Genomic DNA, 12,073 nt, shown 5'->3' on the forward strand with positions numbered 1-12,073 from the left:
TGACATTGAGAAAGGCATAAAACAAGGAGACAGCCTCAGTCCAATCCTATTTAACGTCTTTTTAGACGAAATTGATAAAATATGCAAACGACGAACACACAGAACGAAAATAGGTATGTGGAGATTGAAGCCAGTATATATCCAAGCACTATTATATGCCGATGATATCGTACTGATATCAGATACACCTGAGAGGCTTCAGCAAGCAGTGGAAGAATGGTATGAAGAACTTAAAAGGAAAGGCATGAAGATTAATATAGAAAAGAGTAAGATCATGCGGGTGACTAAAGAGGACAAGGAAAATGAAGCCCTGAATATAATATGCGAAGGGAAACAACTAGAGAAAGTAGAAACATATGAATACTTAGGAACTATCATAAGTAGCAGTGGGAAAATTGATCAAGAGATAATGAATAGGACAAAGAAGGCAGCATCAGCATATTATCAATGAGTAATACTTTAGTAGGAAAAAGAGAGATCAGTACAAAAACACAAATGCAACTCTACAACTCAATTGTAGTTCCCATCATGGGCTATGGCACAGAAAGCTTAGCACTCCAAGACAAACATCTAAGTAAATTTCAAGCAATAGAGATGAAATATCTTAGAAGAAGAGTGGGAAAAACTCGAAGAGACAGAATAAGAAATGAAAGAATAAGAGAAGAGGTAAAACAAAAGAAGACAATGACTGAAGTAGTAGAGGAACGCCAGTTGAAGTGGCATGGACATGTAAATAGAATGAATGAAGATAGGAAAGCCAAGCAAGTGATGGAGATGAAGGTTGAGGGTAGAGTAGGAAGAGGCAGGCCAAGAAATACATGGGAAGATAGAATAGAAAAGATAGAATTAAAATATGGAAAAACTAAGAACGAAATGAGAAGAATGAGTCGAGACCGGATGGAGTGGATGAGATGGACAGAACGAGGTACCCTTGCTTAACGGCATAAGGGAATGGAAGAGAAGAAGAAGAAGAAATGAAAAATATTATAAAAGTGTAACATTCCTTGTGTTTTAGGCTTACAATGTTAAGTGTACCATATGTACATGTGTATAATGCACATGTTTTCCAAAATTTTATCATCCCCAAAAGAAACTTGCATTTTATACATGGAATGATTCAGGCCGCTACATGAAGCCATGTATAAATAGAGGTTTCCAACCTTGTATCACCAAGCAAAGTGGTGAGCTTCTGGTGGGAGATCGAGTTTGCACCTGCCATCATGTGGGAACCGTAACATCATTATTTATTGCGTGAGAAGTTCTGGGACAATAACTTTCTCAGAATAGTTTCCAATGCATGAAACTGTCATGAACAGGCATAGGTCATGCGACCTACAAATTGAAACACTAGTTTCAAAGCACAATGAAGGTATAATTTTAGTTACATTTTGTAGAAAAATGTGCTGAAATCAAAGTGCGAATTTTACAAAAAAGAACACTGAAAAAACAAAAACAATTTTGGCCAAAAAAAAATGGAAGTCTCTAGTGATTACCAGGGTCCAGATTTTGATGACATGTAATCTTTTTTATCTCATGTAGTATGCATTGCTCTTAAGTATTAAAATCCTGAATACGAACCACTGGTTATAATGTGAATTATGTTGTGCATTTTTTTGTCATATTTTCTATTTTTTTAAGTTTTAGATATTTTTTTCTCAAGATTTACATCATTTTTTGCATTTTATGTATTTTTTCTGGTATTTATTTGCATAATTGAAAAAAATGTAATTGGGTCATTTTTAGGTCATGAAAATCCAGGCACTGGTGTTTTTAATAGTTATGCATGGATTTTCTTGTCTGTATTTAACAAGTACATTGTGTAATTTCCTTGTTTTTGCAGATTCAGAAGGAGTCTCGAATGACAAGGCTATGGACGAACTTCAGAGACAGAGATTCCACTTCTTGTCAATGACTGCCTACGATCGCCACAAAAGGCTGATAAACCAGTACCTTCTGTGCCGGAAAGGAGCAACATATCTTCTGAAGAGAGACACGTACGTAAAGGTACCAGCATATTTAAAGAAATAACAAAAATAAAAATATATTCTTTATATATAAAATTATTGCAGAATTACGTCAACTCTAGAATTTTTGTTCATTGTGTGTTTCATCAAATATCAGCTTAATTGTCATTATCTCATATTTGAGCTATGAATATTTTCAAAGAAATATAATATTCAGACATATTATTATGTACATTTCATCGTTATTCACTAACTAGTGTGGTTGTTATTTTGTTAGCATGCAGTGTTAATTGGATACCCCTGGAGAATAGGATAGATGAACCCAAGCAGCACACGGACAAAGGTGAAACAGATAGGTTGAAAATTGCCAAACGTGCGTGGAATGAATCACAGAATTAAAGATAACAGGGGTGACCCTTCCACGTAATACACCCAATTGTCAACCTCATTTCTGCATAGTACACCCTGGACTGCATTTTGCAGACTAACGACGCTCTGGCATCAGGACCTATGGCCGGTATAATCTTTGTAGGGCTGTGTGTGTGTTGTCCTGTGTTTTGCCATCGTGTGTGCTGAGTGCCCCTTTACAGCCTCAGCTTTTAACTGTTAATTATATTTTAGTTAAGGTAAGGGACTCGACCCCATATAATGTGACAGGTGCAAAGTAGCCTAAGTGCTGACGCACCCAGCATTCTTAAATTCAATCAATCAATTCAAGATAATAACGAAAACTGAGAATAATTAATAATTGGGCACCAGTTTTTTTGGAGGGGGTCATATACAGGCTAAGTAAATCATGAATCCAACTAAGATAAGCTATAAAATGTGATCTTCAAACATTAAATATATTAATTAATACAAGATTGAATTAAAAGTAATTAATCCTTGCACCAAAGTAGTCTTCCTAAAGAAGGCTCAACCAGTAACTATGCAATACATTCGATGGTATGGCTGAATTAATGCAGATTTTAAAATTCTGCTAGCAACAGAGCAGGAATTTATAATGGCATGTTTATTATTCTGATTTAATGATGAACATGATACAGAGAACACACAAACACTAAAAAAAACTGTAGTTGTTATTTTTATAAGGTAATGAAAATGTATCGGTATCTGTGAGTATCGGTTGATTTTCTTTTACCAATACCATCCGGTACCAAAGATTTTCAGTGGCTAGAAGAGCGGGCAAAGGCAACAGCTCGTCTCAACATTTTCCCATTTTAAAAGTTTGTTCACCCTTTCCTGTGACAGATTGGTAGACCAGCACAGGAAGTACCATAGATTTTCCTAGAAACACTGGATAAAACCCCACCCTCCTGGGAAGCAGATGGCAAGATCAAAGGCATGGGTAAGTGAAAGCTGAACCCAAACGTTACTATGAAAGCATGTAACTGCTTAGTTAATGCTGTGGGAAATAAAATAAAACCATTCATTGCCAATTCTTGCTTGAAGATTGTGGTCTTAAGATAGGTGGATGTTTCTACCCCCCCCCCTTCCCTCACTGTACTAATGCGGGGTCAGGTAGTTGGAGAGTTCTTGGAAAAGAGGGATGAAGGTAACTGAAATTAGCTTTCTTTTATCTACGTTCAAGCGCGAAGGGGAATCAGCAATTTATACTTATCCTCTTCACTTTTGTCTTTCGTGTGACTGCCGGTATCGGCCAATGATGGCTATTTATTTCCATCGAAAGCCGCCCCCCCGTGGCAGAGTGGTTAGCACATCGTACTATGACGCCAGGGTTCAAATTCTGGCCTGGGCATGGATGTTTGGGAGTGTCCATTCATCAATTTCATCACTCATCCAAATCTTCACAAATTAGCCAAAAGTGGCACAAAAAGCAAAGCAATCAATCAATCAATCAAAATAATTTCCGCAGAGATTAGATTAGGAACATACGGCTTTGAATGACAGTACTAAGAAAGATAAGATAATCGGGACTGGACCTACATTTTAAAGTTGGACTCGAACCACTATGCGCCTTCGCTGAGTATCGAACCCACGATCTATTGATTACAAGCCGACGGCAACACCATCGGAGAGGCCCCTCTAAAGATTTATGTACGTACATAAAATATTTATCTGGAACTTTACTTTTCATCAAATGGACGTACCATCATTGTTTTTGTTATTCAATAAATATTCAATTTTTTACTTCTTTGACATAAATTTCCTTGCCATGACTGTTGTTTTTACACAAGTTTTAGCGGTCTTAACTACACGTAAGCTAGATGATGAATATTTGCTGGTTTATCTACTATTTATGTAATAACAATATCTTTTAGTCAAGATAGAAAGAACAAAATAGTATTAAGGCGAGGAGATACAGTTACGCACCATGTGTGCATTTGTTTGAATATTGTCGGAATGGGCAATGCTACTGAAGAAAAACGTGGGGGTACAAGAGATTATGAATTTCCCAACATGTGGCAGGTCGAGGTGTTTTTCAAAGTTGATTATTAAGCTAGATACGACCTGTAAGAAATATAACAAATAAGAATTTTCGGAATCCCAAGTATTCCTTATGGGGAATCAACTTGAACATCATGTTACGGCTAATCAAATGGGAGTTTCGACTTTTCTGCTGGGCAGTTACTTCTTCAAACTACCCTCTTCCCGTTGATATCATTTTCTATTCCATATGAAGTTTGATATTCCCAAGATAACAAATAAAAAAATACTCTATGCCCAATGAATTTCTCCTTGCCTCCTGGCAGTGTTGCCAAACCTGGTGCGCATAAAAGAGCTAAGTTTTACCTTAAATGGAGTTAAAACTGACTTTCAAGGAGCTAGATTTACGAAGTGCTTCCTAGAGTAATGTTAGTTGTCTAACTCTAACTCTGAATTGATGACAATTTATTCTTCGTTTCACCATGTAGATCCAGCAACATCACCCATCTCATGGTCCTATGAAATCGAAAATAAAGGATTCCCTGATAACAATATTATGCCAATTTCATGTCAACACGGCACTATAAAAAAAAAGTAGCTGGAGATACAAAAGGGGATGGGGTGACGGAGCCAATATAACAATATCATGTCATGTGCAAAATGTATAATCATGGCAAAAGTTGGTCTATGTAGGCCGGAACCAGTGATGGTATCATAGTGAGGCACGGGGGCAGGCACCCCAGTTCACAGGCAAACGAGTGCATGGAAGAGCCAGTTCTGACTCAAAAGCCTGGCGGAGACTGTCTCGCATGCACTTAACGTCTTTCCTCAGTTTCTTAGTCTGTGATTACATACAACAATACTCCATACGCATCAGAGAAATTAAGTACTAATTAACTAATTTTCATATTATTACAAGTAATTATAGAAACAATGTTGTTATTATATTTCTGAGACACTTTGCTTGGACTGACTCCCCAAATTATATATTTCTAAATACGTGCCTAGTGATGTGACTAGTTAGTATGACTCGGTAACTAGCCTTTGTTATTTTGTACTGGAATTATACAAGTATCGGCATCGGTATCGGTGGGTAATGACATATGGTGGTGTCGGCTCAGCTCTAGTATCTACCTATTTTCGATGCAACTTTGCATGGTTGTAAGTAAGTATTACGGCTACATACTATAGAGTAACCACAAGAAGAAAAACCTTGGAAGGAAAGTCCCCGCGCAGTTTTCCCTTCTTCCTTTCAACTCGGGCCATAAGGAAACATGGTTCACTCTCCCCCTCCCCTCCTCACGGGAGTGCGGTGCACGGAGTCGGGGATCTGCGCAGGTTTCTTTGCTTGTGGTTCCACTATACTTTTTTTCATTCACTTTGGTCTACTGTAGTGGCCACGGTTCATGTTTTCTTCTTTTTTTGGGAAAATTTTGATTTTCTTCTTCCTTTAACTTTCATTATTGGGAGGTACAATGTATAAATTTCACCTGCGCTGAAAGTCCTATCAATCTGGAAAAAAAACAAAACCAATATCATCTCGCTATGACAATTAGTTCAAGGAACTTTTTTTTACTTTGTGGCACGTTTGAAAAGCATGTGCCTGGAAAGGGCCCATCTGGAAGAGGCTAATATGTGGCCCTCGTTTGCTAAAGGTTAAATTTCTATGTACAGGATGCAGCAACCGAACCTGATTCTTTTCAATTACAACAGGGTGGCTACTCACCGGAAATTCCTTGAATTCCAGGATTTATTTGTGAATTATTAGCTCCTGGAGTTCCGCATGAATTCCTCTCCATAGACGTGAAAATTCGCAGCTTTTATTAATCCAAACCTTATTGAATCCTTACGTATTTATCAATGCCCTATGGCATGGCATGTTAGTTAACTTTTATTTTTATCGAGGAAGGAACATAACAAAGCTGCAGTAAAAAACAAAGCAGATATCTGATAATACCTATTCTTTATTAATGTTCTTTGACCTATTCTTTATTAATGTTCTTTGCAGAATAATGACATATCAGTCATGGGAAGGTGCCAAATCTAAGCTTTTTGGAGCTTTTAAGCTAAGAGTTCCTTCATGACCAAAATTCAACTGTGTTAGCATTGGTTTGTTGTCTGTTGTTCGCTCACGTGCATCTTCTTGCAGACGAAAGTGTTTTAATTTTCTTAAATATTGTTTCATGTAATCATAAGCATTTCCCTAATATGCTTACGATTACACACAGTAATAAGCAAGGTTTAAATAGAGGAAACATTTGCCTGTACCCTTCAATTTTTAGACATAAATTTTTGGAAAGTTCTCTTTGAAATCCTGGAATTATACTTGAATTTTATCATGGTCTTAGAGTAGCCACTGTGTACAAATAAAAACAGAAGTCTTCCATGCGATAAATTCAATTTAATACATGTTGTACTGCATCTTGAAGCATTTTAGGAAATCAGCATGAGTGGCAGTTTCTTGACAAGGGCCATTCATTTTGTGAATGAATCCTCAAAACAGAGACCCGAACTCGTTCTCGGGAGTGCAAACTTTATGATGTGCACCAAGTGTTCTTTTCTGCTGATGTAGTCTCCTTGAGGATCCTTACCAACAGTAAAATTATATTCTGACTGGGAACATGCAGATTACGGTTCAGTGTTGATTTAAAAACAGTCCAGTTGCCGCACTCTGTAGTACGTCACCTGTGTGTGCGACATTATAATTTAGATGAGATGTGGAACAGTTGCTTCATGTACTGTGGTGTGAGCTCAGCCATATTAGAAATCATTCATTTTTTAAGGTACAGTCATTTTTGTTCTTGTCGAGATGCAGGTAACTAAAAAGGAAATGTTCGCATTCTGTTCTAGATCAAGAGACAAGAGAGACATCGATGTAATCCGAGAAAACATTTGCTTCCTTTGGGATGAAGACGACGTTCCAGATACCTGGGAGGCGAGGCTGGCCAAGAAATACTACGACAAGCTCTTCAAAGAATACTGCATATGTGACTTGTCCCATTATAAAGAAAATAAGGTAAGAGCTCTTTAATTTTGCAAATGGGAGAAATTTTAAAATATTTCGCCCACAAGAAAATGTTGGTTGTTTCCATATAGGGTGTTCTGCATCTTATGCATCACCACCTGGTTCTATTGAGTGATATCTCACTCCCTTTATTTCACATCTATCCAGTTATAACACCATTAAGCCTTGTTTCCATGATATGAAAAACTCAATATGCTGACCAAGGCAGTAATTTATTTTATTATAAAACATAAACTAAACTTAACGTTTCAACCTTCTAGCAGCATATTGAGTTTTATTTATCTATCGAGTGTTCATTCAATTTTCTCCTCTATCCACACTTCATGTGAGAACCAGAGGAACATAACTCCACAAATGCAGTTTTCGGTTTTCCTTAAAGTAAGGATGGGCCGATGTGAAATTTTGGCCAATACCAATAAAGTACTGATATAAAATTTACAGATACTGATAACCGATATAAAATTCCAAATGGCCCTTGAACCTGAATGGTTCATTGACCTCCTGAGTAAATGTGTGTTTTGAGGTGATTGCTGTGCACAAGAAGTTGCATATTTTCTTAGAAATTAATTATCCATAAAAATTATTTTAAAATATCAGAATTTTGCAGTAAATTATAAGATATTTATGGATATATGAGATAATAATAATAATTATGGTGGAAATTGGGGTAACAATAGTTAAAAAATTGTATTTTTTCATGTGTAGAACTGCCTGCAGTGTGTCTGTAAATAAAATATCAGTGCTTAGAAATACAACCCTTTTTTACAGCATGGGCTCAAACATGGCCGTTCATTGAATTTTGACGGTTTTCGGGGTTAAATATCTCAGATGGGTTCTCTTGAAAAATTCTGTAATTTGGCACAAAAGAAGCCCTGCATGAACCTAACTCACAGTAAAAAATCTCAACTTTTAGATTCAACTCGTTTTGGTCAATATGAGGTAACATATGTCACCTAATTTCTGACGTTGCAAAGTAAGGTTAAATTACATCCCATACGTAGAATAATGAAGTCTTTCCTTTCTCTTTTTTAAATTCGGGTTAAATAAAGCTCACCCCGCGTAAAAAATTATCGGCCCTTTTTTTTTTTTTGACATATGCCTCTTATTTTGTAATAAGTTCACTGGAGTAATGGCCAAATTATATAAATAAGTACACACGAAACAAAAATATAAAGTATACACATTGTAGCAGAAGGTGTATGCTAATGAGTAAGGTTAACCAGAAGTATACCCTCGACTACAACTCTGATTTTAGTGCAGTGTTTTACCGAGGTTTGTATCAATGCAGCCACATGGAATTGTCAGATTCTGATTACGGACCAGTCATCATGCAAGGGAGTCAATGATCATCTGCCTTTTTGCTGTACCTCTCTGTAGGTTGGTTGTACTGCTTTCTACGCACACATGTCAGTGTACATTTGTTGTTGCTTAGGTGCATATTAAAAACCTTCAGGACTCATTTTCTTTTCTTGTTGTTGGAGGGTTGTGCCACACTCTCCATTTACACCAGCCAGCCCCTGTGGTGGAGTGGTTAGCACATCGCGCTACGACGCCAGGGGTCCCGGGTTTGAATCCTGGCCTGGGCAGGGATATTTGTGAGTGTCCATTCATCAATTTCATCATATCATCACTCATCCCCATCTTCGTAAATTAGCCAAAAGTGGCACAAAAGGCAAAGTAAAATAAAGCAAATCAAATCACAAAAAAAAATCCATTTACACCAAAGAGGAACAGGGAGGAGTAATTTGTTTTTTGTGTTCTGAAGGTGTACCAGAGTCTGAAATCCACCAATGTCTTGTATCAAAATGTTAGGAAAGTACTCCCATGGTGAAGTGTGTTCTAATGGATTGAGAAGTTCGAAAACCGTCAGACAAGTGTTACGCAAAGGAGGAGAAGGATGCCCATTCACGTTCACAACTAAGCAAGTCCATGCCATGATTCTTCTGCACATTGGTCCTTCCTATTGTGATGCATGGAAGTCTTCGGTGGATTTCAACCCCTGGTACCCTTCAGACCACACAAAACCAAATCACTCTTCGCTGTTCCTGTTTGGTGGAAACTAAGAATGGAGCAGCAATGTTTACTATACAACTAGAAAAGAACAAGTGATGAAGGTCAAATATGCACTAATGCAACAACAAATGTGCACTCCAAATATGCGTGTGCAGAAAGCATGAGCCCAACCTAAGGAAAATTACACAAAAGTGTGGATAATTATTGACTCTCCCTTTTAGACCAAATTGACAAGCGACACGTGTCACTTGCAAATGAGCATTCAAAAATCAATGTAGCCTTTCGTGAGTTCCACGAGTTTGTTTATAAAGTCCATTTTATACACAGAAAGGTTAATCAGGACTGTGCCTACAGTTTAAATTGGGATCCGAACCACTATATGGTACCAGGTATCGAACCTGGGACTCCTTGAACATCATTCGAGGAGGCCCCTCCGTAACTTTTCATACCATACCAGAGGAACATGGCGAGCTGCTTGTATTGCTTGTCATTTCATTCTCAAAGCTCTCTTATGATACTGATTGGTACAAACCTGGAAATGGTGTAAGCAAAATTTAACCAGTGTGTGTCTAGCTCGTGAAAAATTATGTAATAAGCATGCACCTAAAGGTAATAATGGTTTTATGAAATGGTTCTTCCAAACTTTAGTCTTAGAACCATTTCTTTAATTTAAGACAATCATGATGAGGTCTTACTCTGCATCTAATTTCCCTATTTTCATTCCTCTTCTTCAGTTGTTCCTTTGTATAGTCTTTGATATATCTTAAATATAACACCATTAAGCCTTGTTTCCATGATATGAAAAACTCAATATGCTGACTTTTATAATAAAATAAATTTCTGCCTTGGTCAGCATATTGAGTTTTTCTATAAATATGTTTATTAAATTTTATTTTGAATTTTCCTTTGTATTTTGCAACAGGTTGCATTGCGTTGGAGAATCGAAAAGGAAGTTGTAGAAGGAACAGGACAGTTCAGCTGTGGCGACAAGAGATGTACAGCAACAGAAGGCCTGAGAACTTGGGAAGTGAATTTCGGATACATGGAGCGGGGCAAGAAAAAGAATGCACTCGTGAAATTAAGTAAGTAATAGTCGAGCAGATTTTTTTCTTAAGCCATGCATTTTCATTTTTGATGGAAACATACTGTAATGGTTTTAAAGTGTGTGAGGTACGTTTTCCTGCCATGGTTTGTCACAAAATAATTTGAAATGCAAAATGAACTCTTAAAACATGAAAGTTAGAGTTTATTTACCGACGTGGGCTGTAAATATTTGAGAAGCAAAAATGGACTCGTTTACACAGGAATACTCGGATAACAACTTTGGGCACAGAATGAGGTCATACGTTGGAACGTTACAGCAAGTCAAGTGTATTTTAGGTTTTTTATTTTTAATTTCATGCAGATCATAAATTTAAATAAGCATTAAAATGTGTATTGCTAGGAATAACCCTGTTAAAATTTGAATTGAAATACATATCCATAACAGTGATCCAAATTTCATCAGTAGGAGATATTTAATGATGCTGGTAGATCTACTAAGGTGTTGTTTGCTATTTTAATTAGGGGATGATATGCTCGTATCGGTTTCATTAATTTTAGCTTTATAGTTCATATAAAATTTTGGACTGCAATTTCCAAAATTAGCCCAAACCCCAGCTATAAATATTGTTATCCCAGATAATCATTTTACCAAATATAGTAAATTTTTCACATTAGACAGACACTTGAAAAAAAATGGGAATATAATCAAAATGTCCATCAGCTATTCATTGATTTCAAAAAAGCATATGATTCGGTCAAAAGAGATAAATTATATAATATATTAGTAGAGTTTGGAATACCTAAGAAGCTTGTTGGTATGATAAAAGTATACACCAGTGAAACAGAAAGTAAAATTCGTGTGGGTATTAATGTGTGTGACAAATTTTCAATTCATGATGGGTTAAAACAAGGAGATGCATTATCTCCATTGCTCTTTAATTTTGCCTTAGAATATGCCGTTAGGAAGGTAAAAGAAACTAACAAAGGACTAAAATTAAATGGTGTGGCTCAGTTGTTAGCATATGCAGATGATGTAAACTTATTAGGGGATGATATAAATACAATTAAGAATAATGCTAAAATATTTTTCAAAACTGCTGAAGAGATAGTTTGGAAGTTAACAAAGAGAAAACTAAATATATGCTTACAGGCTGAAACCAAGTGTTAGGTAATAATCAAAATCTAATTATTGATAACAACTCGTTTGAACCAGTTTCCAAATTCAAATACTTAGGAGTAATATTAACAAATGAAAATTATATTAAAGAGGAAATAAAAAGTAGGCTTAATTCAGGAAATGCATGTTACTTCTCTCTCCATAAACTATTGTCTTCTCGATTAATATCTAAGGAACTAAAAGTTAAAATATACAAAACAGTAATTTTGCCTGTAGTATTATATGGGTGTGAAACTTGGCCCCTTACATTGAAAGAGGAACATAAAAACGAGGTCTAAATTGAGAGTATTTGAAAATAAGATCCTTAGGAAAATATTTGGACCTAAAAGGGATGAGGAGACAGGTGAGTGGAGAAGGCTACATAATTTGTATTCATGTCCAGATATTATTAGAATAATTAAATCAAGAAGACTTAGGTGGGCAGGCCATGTGGCACGAATGGGAGGAAAGAGGAGTTTACAG

General features: G+C 36.5%; 1 protein-coding gene across 2 annotated transcripts in view; it reads left to right on the forward strand.

Moving 5' to 3' along the window:
* The window catches only part of LOC145997763 (protein FRA10AC1 homolog), a 120,087-nt gene that overhangs the window by 105,044 nt on the left and 2,970 nt on the right, over nucleotides 1-12,073 (forward strand). For both annotated transcript variants that reach the window (XM_083134640.1, XM_083134639.1), the window contains exons 3-5: nucleotides 1,841-1,994; nucleotides 7,203-7,368; nucleotides 10,313-10,472. In XM_083134640.1, coding sequence (XP_082990766.1) covers nucleotides 1,841-1,994; nucleotides 7,203-7,368; nucleotides 10,313-10,472 — 480 coding nt within the window. The remainder of the gene's footprint in view (nucleotides 1-1,840; nucleotides 1,995-7,202; nucleotides 7,369-10,312; nucleotides 10,473-12,073) is intronic.

This window comes from Lepisma saccharinum, chromosome 1, assembly GCF_977018435.1.
Source record: "Lepisma saccharinum chromosome 1, izLepSacc3.1, whole genome shotgun sequence".
NCBI classification, from domain to species: Eukaryota; Metazoa; Arthropoda; class Insecta; order Zygentoma; family Lepismatidae; genus Lepisma; species Lepisma saccharinum.